The sequence below is a fragment of the Heterocephalus glaber genome, unplaced genomic scaffold (genome assembly GCF_053883595.1).
Source record: "Heterocephalus glaber isolate CG9 unplaced genomic scaffold, H.glaber_assembly_v1.0 deba00001509, whole genome shotgun sequence".
In the NCBI taxonomy this organism is placed as follows: Eukaryota; Metazoa; Chordata; class Mammalia; order Rodentia; family Bathyergidae; genus Heterocephalus; species Heterocephalus glaber.
Window position 1 is genome coordinate 53,913,171 of NW_028258325.1, and position 17,812 is coordinate 53,930,982.

The 17,812-nt window shown below is 33.1% G+C and overlaps 1 protein-coding gene across 2 annotated transcripts in view; it reads right to left on the minus strand.

Annotated features, from left to right (window-relative positions):
* Nucleotides 1-9,648: 9,648 nt before the first annotated feature.
* Nucleotides 9,649-17,812, minus strand: part of Tecrl (trans-2,3-enoyl-CoA reductase like) — a 106,637-nt gene continuing 98,473 nt past the window's right edge. The window contains exons 9-11 of one of the 2 annotated variants that reach the window (XM_004849667.4): nt 12,823-12,908; nt 12,281-12,326; nt 9,649-11,434 (exon numbers count right to left, since the gene is read on the minus strand). In XM_004849667.4, the coding sequence (XP_004849724.1) occupies nt 12,296-12,326; nt 12,823-12,908 (117 nt within the window). In that variant the 3' untranslated portion in view covers nt 9,649-11,434; nt 12,281-12,295. The remainder of the gene's footprint in view (nt 11,435-12,280; nt 12,327-12,822; nt 12,909-17,812) is intronic. The other variant, XM_004849666.3, reaches the window with a different exon arrangement.

Below are 17,812 nucleotides of genomic sequence, written 5' to 3' on the forward strand. Positions count from 1 at the left end.
ATTTTCCGTGTTTTTATTAAATTCTTCCAGGTTTTTTTTGATATTGATCTCCATATTCATTGCACTATGGTCTGGTAATATACAGAGGATAACTTCAATTCATTTGCACTCATTTAATCATGTTCTATGAGTGAGTGGGCGGTCTATTTTGGAGAATGACTCTTGTGCAGCTTAAAAGAATGTGTATTCTCATTTTCTGGGGAGGGACACTTTGTAAACATCTGTTAAATTCATTTGTTCAGGAGTTTGATTGACTTCTAGTATTTCTTTGCTTATTTTTTGTCTAGTTGATCTATCTATTTGTGGCAGTGGGGTGTTGAGTTCCCCCAATACAATTGTATTAGTGCTTATTTCATTTTCCATGTCCATTCATATTTATTTTATTTAATTAGGTGCCCTAGTGTTTGGTGCATATACATTTATGATTGTCATCTCTTTTTCTTGGATTATTCCCTTTATAGATATGTAGTGTCCTTTCTTGTCTCTTAATCAGTGTTGGTTTGAAATCCACTTGAACTGCAAAGAGGATAGCTACTCCTGCTTTTTTGGGGGATTCTTGTTGCATTAAGTATTGTTTTCCACACTTTAAGTTACAGTCTATGAGATTCTTTTTGAATTAAGTGTTTCTTCTATGCAGCATATTGTTGGATCTTGCTTCTTGACCAATACTACCAGTCTATTTCTTTTGATTCATGAATTGAGACCATTAACATTGATGGTTATGACTCATATCTATTGACTTATCATTTAAGTGACTTTTTCTTTTTGTTGGATTCTCCCCTTTTGTGTTTAATTTCTTGTCATGGCTGGTGGATCCATTCTTTTGGACTTCTTGGGGTTGTCATCCTCATTGTCTTTTCCTAGGATATTGTTTAAAATTCTTTGGAGTGCTGGTTTGATAATCATGAAGTTCCTCAGGTGCTCTTTGTCATGAAAGTATCTTATTTCTCCATCAATTTTGAAAGATAGTTTTGCAGGGTACATCCATCTGCATTGGAGTCTGTTTTCCTTTAGGGGTTAAAATTCAACACTCCAAGCTCTTCTTGCCTTGAGAATTTGGATTGAGAAGTCTGCGATTCTGATGAGCTTTCCATTGTATGTGACTTTTTTTTTTCTCTAACTGCTTGTAGAATTTTGTTCTTCTGTTGGGTTTCTAGAATCTTAACTATTATATGCCTATGTGTAGATTTTTTTCGATCATGGGTAGTTAGAGTCCTGTATGCCTCACTTATCTGTATGTCAAGTTGTTTTCCCCTACTTAGGAAGTTTTGCACCATCACTTCTGTGAACAGTTTTTTTTTTTTTATGTCATCTGCACTCTCTCCTGTTTCTTCATTGACTCTGTATAGTCTTCTGTCATTCTTCTTTGCATCATCTAGCAGGTGCTGGATTGATTTCTCGTGGTTGCTTACTCTTTTTAAGAAATTTTTCTTTTCCTGGTCACCAATTAAAATCCTATGTTCTATATCTGAAATTTTATCCTCGTACTCGCTCATTCCGCTGTGCATTCTTTCAATGGAGATTTTAATCTCCTGGAAATCTGTTTGCATCTGTTTTATGGATTCCATTTGTTTCCTATGTTGGGATTCCATCATGTTCCTCAGCTCCTCTATTTTTTTTATCTGTGTCTACTCTAGATTTATTAATCTTGTCTTCCACTATGGGCACAATCTGTGTTGTTATCTGAGAAATTACTTCTGATTTCATTTTTTCTGGATCCTCTTTCACTTCCAGTTCAGGGAGTCCAGGTGGCTGAGTATCAAATTGTTCCATCTCATTTCCCTTTGGGGTGCCTTAGGTGATCTGGAAGTCTGGTTGTGAGACTTATTTAGGTGTCTTCTCATTTCAACAGATGCAGCCTGCTGTGCCTTTGTTGATGCAACATTTTTCTCACCCGATGGTCTTTAATTCTCAGCAATCCACAGAACAGCCTTTTTTCTGCTGCTCAGCAGTGTACCAATTTCTGGGTTCATGGTTGTTGCCTTCTCTGTCCCTGAGCTTACCTGTTTTCTGGCAGGTTTCTCCCTGGGGCCTGTGCACACTTGGGATGCTATCTAGGTATGCCTCTGTCTAGGGCCTGTCTCCCTGTGTAGCTGTTGTCTGGGAGGGTCTTTTGTCTGGGGGCTCTGCACCCCAGAACCTAGTATTTGATCAGGCTTCTGGTTAGCATCTCCATGCACTAGTCCACGCTGCTGCTTGCTATTATCTGAGTGGACTTACCAATGGTATGGCCCAGGCCTCTGACTGCTGCTTGTGCACTAGTGCAGCTCTTTTCTGGGCAGCCCTTTGGACTGGATTTGTGTGCCCAGGCCCCTTGGGTCATGGCAAGGCCCTGGCTGAGATCCTCCTACAGCTTCATGGCTTTGTTTCACACTGCTGGTCTCTGGGATCTCAATTCACAGATCTTTTTGATTTTATGAGCACAAACTTTATATCTGATGTAAATCAAAATCAAGAGTTAAAGTATAATGATTGTTAGTTATGAAAAATCAAACCGAAACATCTTGAAAAATTGTGTAATTATGGGAAGGTGATAGGTTAATATGCAAACATAGTTATGAATTTCATGACTGAATTTCACTTTTGTATTGAATATAGCATTTTTACAGAGAAATAAGTTTGAACATGTATATTTAAAAATGAAAATATATTCTTTGGAATATTCCATTTAAGAAGTGATGTTGGTTAAAATTTGTACATGTATGTGTGTGTATCTCTATACATGTCAAAGAATAACTTTTTTCCACAAAAAGTTTGCTAAAAACCAAAATTCCCAACAGGCCTACTTTTAAACAAACTTATGCAGAGATATTTTTTAAAATGTAAACAATCCAAATACATCTTAAACATAGAAGTTAGAGGTAGAAAGAATGAAAGGTGGACAGAGATGGAGTGTGCTGTGATCAAATGAGTCTATGTGGTAACTGATTCTTTTAATTTTTTCCATTCAATATTTTCCTCTCCTGCTATTTTGAAAATGTGTGAAAGATGAAGATGTGGTATTGGAAAAGCACTATTTCTTTGAAAATAGTTGTTTTAATAAAAGTATTATTCCAAACCATTATTCTAAAAGTTGCTATTAGAGGATTAGATTAAGTGATTATGCTATTTCTTTTAGTATTACATCTAATCAAATTCTAGTATTAGATATTTCTGATAGTCATTTATCAAATCTCTTAGATAATAGCATTAAATCTAAATATCACTTTTGGTAACATGGCTGTTTTGACAACATTGGTTCAGCCTATGCAAGAAGAGGGGGCCGGGGATTTAGCTCAGTGGTTCCATCACCTGCCTCTCAAATGCAAGGTCCTAAGTTTGATCCCCAGTACCAAAAAAAAAATAGAAGAAGAATAGGGGTTATATTTGCATTTTGTAATGCCCTGTCCAGTCTCTTTTTTTCCCTAGAGTTTTTTTTATTGTAGAGTTTTTTCACTTACTTGGCAGTTTAATTTCTAGGCATGTAATTTTTTGAACCTATTGTGAGTGAGAATAATTCCCTGATTTCTTCCTCTGTGGATTCATTTTTTGTGGGTTCACTATTTGATATTTGTGGGTTGATTTTGCATCCTGCCACTTTGCTGAATTCATTAGTTTTAAATATCTTCTCTTGAAGTGTTTTGCATTATTTATGTAAAGGATCATGTCACTTGCAAATAATGGTAATATAACTTCATTCTACATATTGAAATACCTTTTGTTTCTTTCTCTTACCTCATAGGCTAAAGTTTCAAGTACTGGATTGAACAGGAGTGGTTAGAATGGACACCCTTATGTTGCTCCCTATTTAGAGGGAATGTTTTCATTGTTTTCCATTTAGAAGAATGTTTGCAAGGGTTTTGTCATAAATGAATATATCATTATAAGGCAAGATCTCTTTATATCTATTTTTCTCAAGGCCTTTATCATGAATGTATGTTTAATTTTATCAAAGGCCTTTTCTGCATCCATTGAGATCATTTTAAATAATTATTTGTATTTATGTGCTAGAATACATTTATTGATTCACATATACTGAACCATCCTTATATCCCTGTGATGAAGCAAACTGTGTAATGATGTATGAACTTTATGTTTTGTTTTGCTTTTGCATTCTGTTCATATTTTGTTGAAGATATTTGCATCTAAATTCATTAAGAATGTTGAGCTGTAATCTGCTTTTTTGGTTCAGACCATGTCTGCTTTGGGTACCAAGCTAATGGTAGACTCAAGGAATGTGTTTCACAATCTTCCTTTAGAACTTCATGGAAGAGTTTGAGGGATATTGGCCTTAGACCTTCCCTGAAGGTCTGGTGAATGTTTTTAAGTCCCACCCAGACTTTCTTTGTGGGTAGGGATTTAATTTTGCATGGATTTTATTGCTTGTTATTGGTCTGTTCAGAGTCATTATGGTTTCATTCAGCTTTGATAATTTGAATGTGTCTAGGAATTTCACCATTTCTTCTAGATTCTCCAATTTACTGCAATATAAGTTTTCAAAGTGTTTCTTAACTCACTGGATTGTGGCAGTGCAGGTTGCAATTTCACTTTTTACATATCTAATTACATTGATGTATTTGGTATACTTTTTTGGAAAGTATGGCTAAGAATTTATTAATCTTGCTAATTCCTTCTAAGTACCAACTTTCTAATTCATCGATCCTTTGTATTACTTCTCTCAATTTCATTAATTTTTGCTCTGAACTTTAATATTTCTTTGCTTCTACATGTTTTGGATTTGGATTTTGATCATTTATTTTTCTAGACAGTTGAGATGCATCATTAGTTTATTTCTTTGGAATCATTCTATTTTTATAATGTTACCATTCAGAACTCTAAAACTTCCCTCTTAGAACTGCTTTCATTGTGTCTCATAGATTTTAGTGTATTTTATTTCCATTGTCATTTGAGTCTAAGAACTTTTTAATATTTTGGTGACATTGATTATTCAAAACTGTATTATTTAATATCCATGTGTTTGCTTAGATTCTGTGGGTTATTTTGCTGTTGATTTGGAGTTCATTCTTCTATAGTCTGTGTTCCAAAGATTAGTTTAATTATTTTGTATTTAAGCATGTTTCATGACCCAAGATACAGTCTATTTTGGAGAAAGTTTCATGTGCTACTGTGAAAAATGTGTATTGTGTGGTTGATGGAAGAAAACTTCTGTAGATATACCTGCTAAGGCTGTTTTGTGATCCTATTCAACTCTTGTATTTCTGTGTTTATTCTTTTCTGGTTGACCTGCCAATTTGTGATACTGGAGTACTGAAGTCCCCCATTATGATTGACTGTTTTTTTCCAGTACTGATTGTCTCATAAAATTGGATGCACCAGCATTTGATGTATATAGTATGTTTACAATTGTTATTTCTTTGAATTATTCTCTTTACTAGTATGTAATGTGGTACTTTTACTCTTCTGATCAGTTTTGACATAAAGGCTAATTTTTGTGAAAATAGAATGGGTACTCCTGAATGGCCTGATATGTCATTTTCTATCCTTTTTCTTTCATTTTATGTGATTTTTTAATGGGTGAGGTGTGTCTTTTTATGAAACATATGGTTGGTTTGTTGGGTTTTTTTTAACACAATCTGTCACTTTGTGTCTTTTGTTTGGGGGAGTTATAACCATTTACATTGAGAGTTATTATTGAAAGGTGTTTACTGAATCTTACCATTACATTATTTTTTCCACTGCTTATCCCCCCTCCTCTGTTAAAATACTCTCCCAGTTAGATCTATTCTTTCATTTGTGCTCTTTAATGATACTGGCCTAATTCTCTCTCTTTAGGTTGCCCTTGAGTATTTTCTGTAATGCGGCTTTGGTGATAATGAATATTTTTAGGTGTTCTTTGTTGTGTAAATCTATTGTTTCTTCAATTTTCAAAGATAATTGTGAAAGATGTATTAATCTAGATTGGCAGTTGTTTTCTTTTGGTGCTTATAAAACTTCACTCCAAGCTCTCTTTGCTTTTATGTTTTATGTTGAGAAATATGCTGTTATTCAGACACTTTTCTGTATAAGGTACTTAATGTTTTTTTCTAACAGGTTTTAGTATTTTTATTTTGTGCTGAATTTTTTTAAATTTTGAATATGACATGTCATGGAGAAGTTCTTTTCTAGTCATGGATGTTTTTGGTTCTATATACCTTATTTACTTGGAAGTTGAATTATTTCTCTTGATTTTGATTTTTTTTGGTATAACTTGGGGAATAAATTTTATATCTTTGTATCATGTAATTTTTCTTAAATTCTATAATTCCTAGGTTGATGTTTGTGAGACAGCCCAGCACTGATGATTCACCTTCAGTGGTATTTTATTATTTTTAAGGTATCAGTGAGTACTTGATCTATCTCATCCTTGTCTTCTGGGTGTGACACTATCTTCTCACATTTGTTATTTCTATCATCCATACAATTTTTACATTCCTTATTTGTTTGATTTATTTTTATAATCTCTAATTCTTTACTAAAATGGTCATTCCTACTTCAATTTTTTAATTCAGTTGTCTTTTTGTCTTCTTTAATGTCTTTGAACATTTTTAATTAAATCCTTTGTGTTTTACAACTTTTTTGAATTCATTGAAAGTCTTACAGATTTGTTTCTACTTTGACATTTTCTAACATTTTAGCCACTTGTTTTTTGAGTTATTTGTCTGTGACTACATGCAATTCACTACCATTAGATCAGCTTTTGGAGAGTTTGGACTCATACAAAAAATTGGAAAATTTGGAAGCTACAAAAAATTGGAATAGACAGTCTCTACCTCAATATGATAAAAGCCATCTATGAAAAACCAACAGCCAATATCATCCTAAATGATCAAAAACTGAAATCCTTGTGGTCTTGTGTTTCTAATGATTTTTTGTGATGAGGGTTGAGGACTAGTTAAGGTAGAAAAACACTGTTGCTATAATGGGGAATCACTAATTAGCATATGTTTCTGTGTGATGTGAATTTGGCTTTGGTTATATTTTGGTATTTATACACCTTTTAAAATTACGGGACATAATGGAGTCAGCACCTGTCACACTTGGTTGCAGTGAAAGAAACACTGCCATTTCTATGAACATCTACAGAACCAAATGCAGATCAATTACATAATGTAATGCTAGTTTTAACAATATCAGCATTTTTTCAACAACCCTGAAAGACCATGATATATAGAGTAGCATAGCTTTGGGAAGGATAAGGAAAGGAATAAAGACAAACAGGAAGAAAAATAGTTCAGAAGGAAAGAAAGAAGATCAAAGATAGCCATAAATAAAAGAAACAAAGGAGAGAATTGTTGATATTATTTCCATATCTCAAGTGGATGTTAGGTGGAGAGTAGATTGAGAGGATATTTTCTAAGACAGTAATAAAGAAAGGGGAGGGAAATATAATTGGAAATTATACTTTCAGTGAAAAGTATTATACTAGCTGTAAGAAGGTTAGAAACAATGTGCTGATAGAAAGTTTATGTTAGAATCCTCTACACATAATTTTTGGAGAGGGTTAACACCTGAGATTCCTATGAAAAATATGAAAAATGCTATCAAAACTGAGACACTAGTTCTTATTTTTTTCATATATACTATATATAGATATATATAGGAGAAACACACACATATGCACGTGCACACATATGTATGCACATATAAGAAGAGATCTGTCAGTCTTTTTTGTACCTCAGTCAGAATTTGACTTGTGTGCCATCCTCTGTACTCACAAGTAGATAATCATTGGCTTGTATCATTCATAGGGGATGAGCTCCAATTCTCTGTGTTTGAATACAGGAGATTGGCTGTGTCTACTGGTGCTTGAGATGGTTCTCCTCCTAAGATTTATTTTCTTGCTTGATAGTGAGTAAGGAGACTTGGAGATCCAAAGAGACTGCTGATCTTGCTTCTTATTCTCTCTGTAAGCAGTGCTCAGCTTGATGGTTTGTCAGATACCCTACATACACAAAGCTTTCCAGTGTTTGGGAATATGATAGGAGATTGACTACTCCCTGTTCTTTTCTCTCTCAATTGCCCAAACTTAATCACTGCCCTCCAAATGATTCTCTATCTTTCTGTTTCTTTAGTGCCCTGACGTGCAAGTATCTTGCTCACCAGTTTCTTCTCCTAGGGAGAAGGGTGTTAGATCTTGTGGGAACTGGACAGTATTTGCCAGGTTGGTCACCGAGAGCACCAGCTTGGCTACTGCTGCTGTACCCAGCTTCCTCAGGGGGTGATGCCATTTCCCAAGATGATGTGTTCACAAGATTTGGGGTACAAGTAGTACCAGGATGGAGAGACAGCCTTGTTGCTTTTTCCAATTACACCTGATACTGGAATTTATCTTACAGGCCTCTCTTTCAAGGTGCATTTGGTTCTCTACTTGCCTCCATTTCTGAGTACCTGAATTTCTTGGTGTTCATTTCTGTGTGTCTCTTGAAGACTATTGCCTGTCATCAGCCATGAAGACCATAATAAAAATTTCATTGTTGATTTATCTGATGAATATATACTTAAATTAACAACAATATTTTCTTTTCTTTCTATGAATAATATCAAGTTCTCATATATACCATTGAATAAATACATTTGGCTTTTACTTTATATATACTCAAATACTCAATTTTCTGAACTATGTCTAGTAATCACCTTCCTCCCTAAAATCAAACACACAGAGATGTAATCATAGTTGAGAAACCTATAACTAATCTATGTAGTATTGAATGCAGCTTCAGAAGTCATGAACTAAAGTTAATTTATCTAGGTATGTCTCAGTGGAAGATGTAAGTGAATATGTGAGCTCTTCATAAATATTTGCTTTGTATTAGAAGCAATATATAACTTGTTCACTTGCAATGCAAACATGTTATTCACATGATTCTTACAACATACTGTTAGAAAGTTTTAGTCAATTTTATTTTATATTTTAGAATAACTAAAGATACAGATTTATTAAGAAAGCATAAGCACATAAAAATCTACACACCGTCCTAGTTTTTAAACCATAACTACAGATGTGTATAAAATGCAGAATTCGAAGACAACTGGAGAAAAATGTTGGGTGATAATAACCTTGTTTAGAAAGAGCTTGATCAAGAGGAAATGTATAAGAAATAAAGCATCACAGGACTTATATATTCACATTAATATATCCATATGTGTGTATGTACCAAAATGTAGCAAATCTGGAAGTTAATGAAAACTAACTCTTAAACTCTGAAAAAATATATGTTTGGGGGCCGAGAACATACTTGTAACATTAATATCAATACAAAGATAATGTAACATAAGTCTATCAAGCTCTCCTTGTGTGATACCTATAGCTGTGACACCACCAGGAAATAAAAATGAAAAATAGACTTTTAAAAAATCCCTCCTAATTAAAATATTCATAAAATAATGTATATCTACCAATCTCAAGGAAATTATTATTATGGGACAAATATGAAAGAGAATTTGAAAAAATGTATATCTATCTATCATATACATGGATGACAGACATTTCCCACAGTTTCTTTGTCAGATCTCTTCATTGTAAATAATTATGCAAATTTCTCTGTTAATAGTTAGGATTCAGGTACAAAAACAAAATTAGTATTAGCGTTTCAATGAAATTTTATTTATGATAGTTGATTATATAGCTACATTATGTGTATATCTTATTATATATATAATCTGAGATTTAGAAAGGCTCTAAAAACTAGTCAATGTAAAGAATCACAAATTACAAATGAAGAAACAATTTATTTTAAATACTTTAACAAATATGTAGTTTAATTTTCAGAATATCAGTCATTTCTAATAAATATATATTCATGCTCACATATACTATTCACTCACACACAGACACAAATACACAAGTTTAAGAGAATACAGGCATAAACAACATAAAATTAAAACCAGAATCCTTCTATTCTCTATGTCCAAATATCACCAATGAAGTTTTTTTTTGCTATTCAATCCATTTGAATTATATATGTATATTTTAAAGATATGCATATTTATATAAATATATCTATAAAATATAAATGAACATTTTTAAATATGTGTTCCAAAATATATACTGAAAAAGATGAAAGAAATAATATTTTAGGTTTACACTGCTCTGACAATACACCTGAGGAAAACAACTTAAAGGAGAAAAGTTCATTTCACCTTATGGTTTCAGAGGTTTCAGTCCATGGTTTGTTGCCTCCCTTGTGTTTAGACTTCTGGGAGAGAGAAACATTGTGACCAAATGATACAGAAGAGGAAAGCTGCTTGCCTCATGGTAGCCAAAAAAAAAGTAACATTGTGAGAAAATCTGTACTGATGGGTTTCCTTTTTCTTTTTTGTTCGATTTGGGACCTACTCTGTGCTCCAGGGTGTCTCCACCTCAATTTGCTGTCCCTCATGCAGTCTCTCTGGAAACAAATTCACAGACACCTAGAATTCTGCTTTTCAAATTCCTAGGTGCTTCCCAATTCAATCATGTTTACAGCAAAGAATAGCCATCACAAATGTCTAAAAAATATTTTATTGTGATAAATTCAGAATAAAAGCATACACTTTATATATAAATAAATAAGATACCTGGATATTTATGAAAATTTTATTTTTTAGTAAAATTTTTACAAGAAATTGAGATAATATGATGTGACACAGTAACATATTAAACAATAAAAAGGTAAATTGCTATTGAAATAATTATAAAATTTAAATATTAAAAATGTTTATTTTATAATTTATATTTTAATTGCCCTATGAAAACTAATGTTCATGAAATATCGTTCATAAAATATTAATGAAATAAAAATGTTTCAACCATCAATCTCAGAAATATATTGTTACATTTCATTAATTATACAATCTGCTAAAACTGTATATATTTGGGGGCTGGAGATTTAGTTCAGTGGTTTCACCACCTGGCTGCGCAAGCGCAAGGACCAGAGTTTGATCCCCGGTACCAAAAAAGAAAAATGTAAATATTTGGAAAAGAAAACTTTATACAAATATTTTAATACTAAATTTACTGAAACATCATGAGGTTAATTCAAGTTACCCTTGGCCTCTACAATTACAAGAATTGCTTAAAGTGGTTTTCATTAGCTTCCAGACATTTATTAGTACAGCAAACTGCTGAAGTATGTATACATTTTTTTTGGCATACTCTCTATTTATCATTTTTACTTTTCATTGCTTAATTTTCATCACTGTAAATTTGGACAAATTCTGAAAGTTCATATTTTAATAATAAAAATATTATTGTTCATAAATTAATAGAGCATTAGTTAATTGTCCTTAAATAAGTTTGATGTATTGAATTTATATATTGCCTTTCTTGATATTGGAATACTTATTTTTTACAACAAAAATGGAATTATTGCTGATTTCCTATGCATACATGAGTTGAATTTCTTCAGATAATATTTATGTTTCTTGTTTGCCCATAAAGACATCTGGATACTCATCAGAAGTGTAAAAATCCCAACTAGAAAAAAAAGAAATAATTATCTTTTTTTATTCCTATGATGGATGCAAGATATATTAGAAGATGGCACACTCTATATCTAAACTTTAAAATATTTTTCAAGTGTTGTCTAAGTTCTCATCAGTTTTCCAATACTTATGGCCTAGCATATGTTCAATCAATATTTATTATATGGAAGAATAAATATAAAAACACTTAGTAATGTTCATTTTTCAAAAAATGTTACCATAAAATGCTTTCAAAAATGAATTTTTCACTCTTTTGAACTATTTCAATATTTTCCACATATATGTAATATCCCTTTATACTTATGAATGCATACATATATAAGCCACATTAATTATAATCCAAAATTGTTATACAATAGAACAACAAATAGATGAAATGAATATAACATGTATACCTCTTAATACGGAGAGCTCATGTAATTCAGCTTTCTATTATGCATTAAAAGGCCCAGTATTCAAGACTAAAAACTCAGGCTCCCCAGGTCTACTTTTGCAGGTTCTCCTGGATAATTAATAAAACATATACATATGCCTGCACACTTGTACAGGAGAGAGATTCATGTGAAATGCATAATTGCTACTACTTCCATTTAACAAAATCTTATTGCTTAATAATTGCATTTAAATTAAGTATCCTTGTTTGGATCAAGCAGAAATTATGTAGAGTTAAATAGAAATGATACTTCAATATTTTTAATACTGCTAAAAATCAGAATCAAAATAAAACCATAAAATCCTTGCGCCTTAGTAGTAGAGTAACTTATTCTCAGAAATCAGTCCCTCTGCTGTGCTTGGAGTTCTGCTCACTTTGAGTAAATGTCATAAACATAGGCCTTACCTGGCAGTGTTTGTGTCATGATCGTGAAACTAATCCATGATCCAATCTATTATATTGAAACAAAAATAAACAAATATTCCAGTAATTATTTCACTTGTGACATTAGATAGATATTAAAACATGAGAAAAGATATAAGTAGAAATAAACTTTCAAAAAATGATAATTTAATTTTTACATTCAACAGTCATTTAACTTCCATAAAATAATATGATATTCATAAGTGAACAGAGAATACCATTTTAAAGATTGAAAAATAAAATTTCTGAAAACTTTCAAAATGTTTTATATAATGATTGAAAAAAATCTTTCTTAAATATAAATGCGTTTATGCTCATGTATTTCTTTAGTTTCAAAGAAAATTGTGCTACTTTACTATCCCTGTAACTTGAATAGAATGTATAGCTCTGCACTTATATCTATCGATAATAAATAAATAGATATATTTTATCACATATACTATTTTATAATACAGGAAAACACATACAATGTATTTAGTATGTAATCAAGTACTTAAAACTATTTATATACATGAATAGCATACCTCATATGTGTAGTTTGGACATGAAACCAAGAAAAACATCCACGTGAAGGGGTTATAATTTGGACTTGGGAAGCAGGCATTATTTCCTTTTAGAAAGGAGAGTAAATTGTCAATGATGCTACACATTGCAAATGTGATCATATGCTTATTATATAATTCTAAATCCCAAGAACAGCTACACACCACACAAAATGTCATGCGATATTTTTAGCAATCTATTCAATAAATTGCTCAGAAGAACCCCATTTGAAATGTTATGACCTTTGACTCAAAGAATATTTGTCATTTCTGAACGTGTCTACAGTTCTGTTGCTGTAAAATTGCATAACGCATAAGGGAAATCATTTTCTTAAGATTTCAAATAGAATAATATATAAGATTTATTTCATATATCATCACAGCTTTAGCAGTATTACAGACTGACTTATAAATGTGCTTTGACAGCTGCATACCTCTTCACATTCTCCATCAGTGTGAGAGTCCATGTATTTGGTTGAGATTATTGAATGCCTCACAGCTTTCTTTGTATTAAAGTAGTGAAATCCAAAGTGAATTTCATAAGAACATCACTTATGTCAGAAGGCTGTGAAAATCTCACATAAGCTGATTAAACTGAATCATATAGCTAACATTCACTAATACCACATAAATTATTTCTGCTCAGCAATCAGGAATGTTATTCATAGCTCTCATTATATTTGGTGTATTATTACTTGATTTTTGTTATTTTTCTCCTTGTAAATTTTTTCAAGAAACATTTTAGAAAATAAATTTATAATGATTTCAGTTTGAACTTTGAGACATGACATTTGTAAAAATAAATATGAATTATAAAATTACATTTTATTCTCCTAGCAAGATTTAATCAGGTAACAAATCTACTAATCTCTTTAAGTTATAACTAAAGTCATAATGAAATGTCAGTATGTTATTTTCAAAATTATAACTCTGTTTGAAATATCAAGTAATGCATTAAGTACTGTGCAGATTTCATATACTGCTCATTTCAAGATAAGAATACATACACCACTTAATACTACTGATTCTTTTATGACATTATGAAAACACCTTTGTGTGATGTTCATATATGAATCAAAACAAAGATAACTGAGGGCCCTATTCATTTTATGTTTATTGAATTCCAGAGCTGGAAGATGAATATAGCAGAAGCCAGGCCTAAACATCTAGTTTATGAGTTTTCAGTCCCTGGAATGGGAACTATCAATTTCTTCCAGATGTAGTTGCATATTAAATAATGAATATGTCTTATGACAGAGAAATATTTGTAAGTGCATAATGTTCTTCAAGTGTGCATAGTTGCTGTTAATTGTAGTAATGTATAAATTTATGGATCATTATTTTAATATTTACCTTCTCCATGAAATATTTCCTCAGCCTACAAATATTATGGTAGAGTTTCTATTATGTGAAAGTTGAAATTTTTACAGTAAAATGCTGCACTGCCCAAATTCATCATTGGGTATAATTGGCTATTTCTTCTGTTTTATGGAGTGCTTCTGGCAGGAAACCTTCTGCTCCCAGCATGTCTTATAGGGATTTCATGGCTGAAGTCAGGAACCACAGTCAACACTTCCTTATTGGTTTAATCTTAATTCATTATTTCATCCATATGGGAAATTTATGACTTAATTTATGACTCAAAATTGACTATTCATCCTAGCTTTAGACTGTTCCATGTGTGCACTGTAGATGGTTATTTAGATGGTATTGCTGTCATTTTCTTATCTAAACATGATTATTTCTTCCTCTTCATAAAGTCACTCCTCTGTAAGCCTGTGAGCACCAGCCTCCACCTCAGCATCTGTTCTCAGAAAACCATGACCTCCAGCAGTCAGTACAATTGTGGCTCAAGAAGCAGCTGCTTGAATGACTTTTTGAGTTAAATGACATGCTAGAGACTCACAATTAGCAACTCATTTTTGCTGTAAAATTCAAAACAGTGAGTTGTGGGTACAGAGTGGCAGGGCAAGTGTGAAACCTTTTGCTAGTGGTATACTAATATATTCTACTGATCGAAGGGAAGGCTTTATTCAGTCCACTACAGAAAGTGGAATTAAACAGCACTTTCTTTCTATGAGTGTTCTTGACAATGGTAGCTAGCAATTAAGCAAAAAAGCCAAATATGACCACTAAATGATCTTTTTGGAAACACTTATTTGGTTTTTATTATTTTGTTTTGTTTGTGTTTTCCTTTTTGTTTTATTTTGCTTTTTGAGTCAGAGTCTCACTATGTAGTTCAGGTGGACCTTGAACTCGCTATCTAGCCCAGGCTGGCCTTCAACTTGCAGTGATCCTTCTGCTCCAGCCTCTCCAGTGCTGAGATTATAGCTATGTACCACCTCACCCAGCTATTCCTTGAAAGCACATAAAGAGGCTCTAGTTTTCTGCAATAAAAAGTCAGAAAAATGGAGACTGGGTCCAGTACCTAACTGCAAACATAATCAAACTCCAAAGAATAAATATGCAACTCCCTTTTTATGGCTGAGTGGTACTCCATTTTATAAAAAAAAACATTTTCTTTATCCAGTCTCCAGTTGATGGGCATTTGGGCTGTTTCCAAGTTTTAGCTATTACAAACTATGCTGCTATGAACATGGGTGCACATATGTTACTGTGGTATGATTCTTTTAATTCTTTGGGGAAGATATCCAGCAGAGGAATAGCGGGGTCAAATGGGACTTCCAGTCCTAGTTCTTTGAAGTGTCTCCATACTGATTTCCACAGTGGTTGCACCAGTCTACAATCCCACCACCGGTGGAGCAGGGCTCCTCTTTCCCCACAGACCTGCCAGCATTTGTTACTGGTTGATTTCTTGATAGCAGCCATTCTTTGTGGAGTGAGGTGGAATCTCAGTGTTGTTTTCATTTGCATCTCTCGAATGACCAGTGATGTTGAACATTTTTTCATGTATTTATTTGCTATTTCTACTTCTTTGTCTGAGAAATGTCTGTTCATTTCAGATGCCCGTTTTTGGATTGCGTCTTTAAATTTGGGAGGTCTGATCTTTTTAAGTTCTTTATAGATTTGAGATAGTAGGCCTTTGTCTCAGGAACACCAGGTGAAGATTTTTTCCCACATTGTGGGTTGTCTCTTCACATTGCTGTTGGTTTCTCTTGCTGTGCAGAAGCTTTTTAATAAGAAGAGATCCCACTTGTTGATTGTTTGTTCTAGTTCACAGGCAACTGAGGTTTTGTTCATAAAATCTTTTCCTACACCAATGTCTTCAAGAGTTCTACCAAACCTCTGTTCCAATTGGTTCAGCATTTCTATTAGAGACATTTATAGCTAAATGGATGCACATTGAGGCGATACTCTTAAGTGAAATAAACAGGGCACACGTGTAAATACCAAATAGTTTCTCTGGTGTAAGAAACTGAAAGTGTAAATAAGGACTAAATTTATAATAGGTAATGTGGAATTGGAAAAAAAGAGTCAAAGGGGAAGGAAGTGGGAGGGCTAGGGGAAAGGAAAGAAGGGAATGAGATTAATATGAGAAAATGGAAAAATAGGAACAAAATCTTTGTAAATAGGGAGGGATTGAGGGGTTGAAGGGAGGGCTGGGTAAGGGTGAAAAATAAGAACCAAGAGAGACTATGTAAAGGTGCAAATTTCCAATGATGAATGTCATTATATTGTATACCTAAAATGTACCTATGATTAGAATGAATAATAGATAATGCAAAAATAGGAAGAAAAGGTCTATAGGGGTAGGGGTAGTGGGAGGGGCAGGGGAAAGGAAAGAAGGGAAAGGAAAAATGATGAGAAATGGAAAAACTGGAAATAAAGTCTTTGTAAATAGGGAAGGGTGGAGGGGGTGAAGGGGGGTGTAGGAAAGGGGATAAAATAAGAACCAAGATGCATCATGTAAAGGTACAATTCCCAATGTGAAATGTAAATGTGTTGTATACCTAAATTGTACCAATAAAAGAATTTAAGAAAAAAATATATACAACTCCCATTCCAAGGCAAAGTCATTATCTGAAAATATCATAATATCTATCTAGGCCTTCATGAACTTCCCAATACTTATGGAAATCTTCTCCTTCCCGCCAATACAGAGGACATATTACTACAAGAATAGATTTTTTACATCTCCACTCATAGCTTTTAACAATATCCAGTTTTGTATTACTTTATAGGCTTCCTGAGGTGTTTTCCAAGTACAGCTAATAGAAAAAGCGATTATACCCCAAAGGAGATGCAAGACTTAGCCAGCATGATCCAACAATCAATAGCACATATACATTATTGGATTCAAAAGGTGATTGATAGGAGGAAAAAATACTAGAGTGGATAAAAGAAGGTTTATGGTTTTGAAGGACTCTCCTCATGAGTGAGATTAAATATTCTGGTGAAAACACAGTGCTAAAGTGCACCTTAAAAATTGTACAAAGAAATGACACATAGTAATGAAGAAAAAAATGCTAGAATTTCCATGGCAGGCAGGTAAAGAAGGAATTAAGAGATTAGAGAAATAGGAAATGGTTTCGAGAAATAGGTTTCCTAGAGTAGGTTATCATATAAGGCTGAAGACAAGAAGCCCCTTTCTATGCAAGTAAAGGTTTTCCTCATGTGCCTAATTCCCTGGTTCTTTCCCATGCTCCATGGGAGGGCCAAGAGGAGTCACTGTTTCTTAAAGCTTTCTGAAATGTTTTAGTGAAAAGGCTCCATCATCAATAAGATTAGTGCTATATCTGGCTGACTGTAGTGATATGTCATTTAGAACCAGTACTAGAGGTGATTGGGATTAGAGGATCTCTCCTCTTTGTCCAAAATGAAACCAGTTGGAGTAACAGCGCAGACAGCCCTATGCCACAATGAGAAAGTTTGGAAGGGGCTTGATCCACACAAAATTATGCCTGGCCATAGAATACAAAGTCTCTAAAGAGTACATAGTTAATAACCAGCAATGCATTGTGGAATTAAAACAAATAAAATAATTATAGATCAACAGTAAGGAAACTTGGAG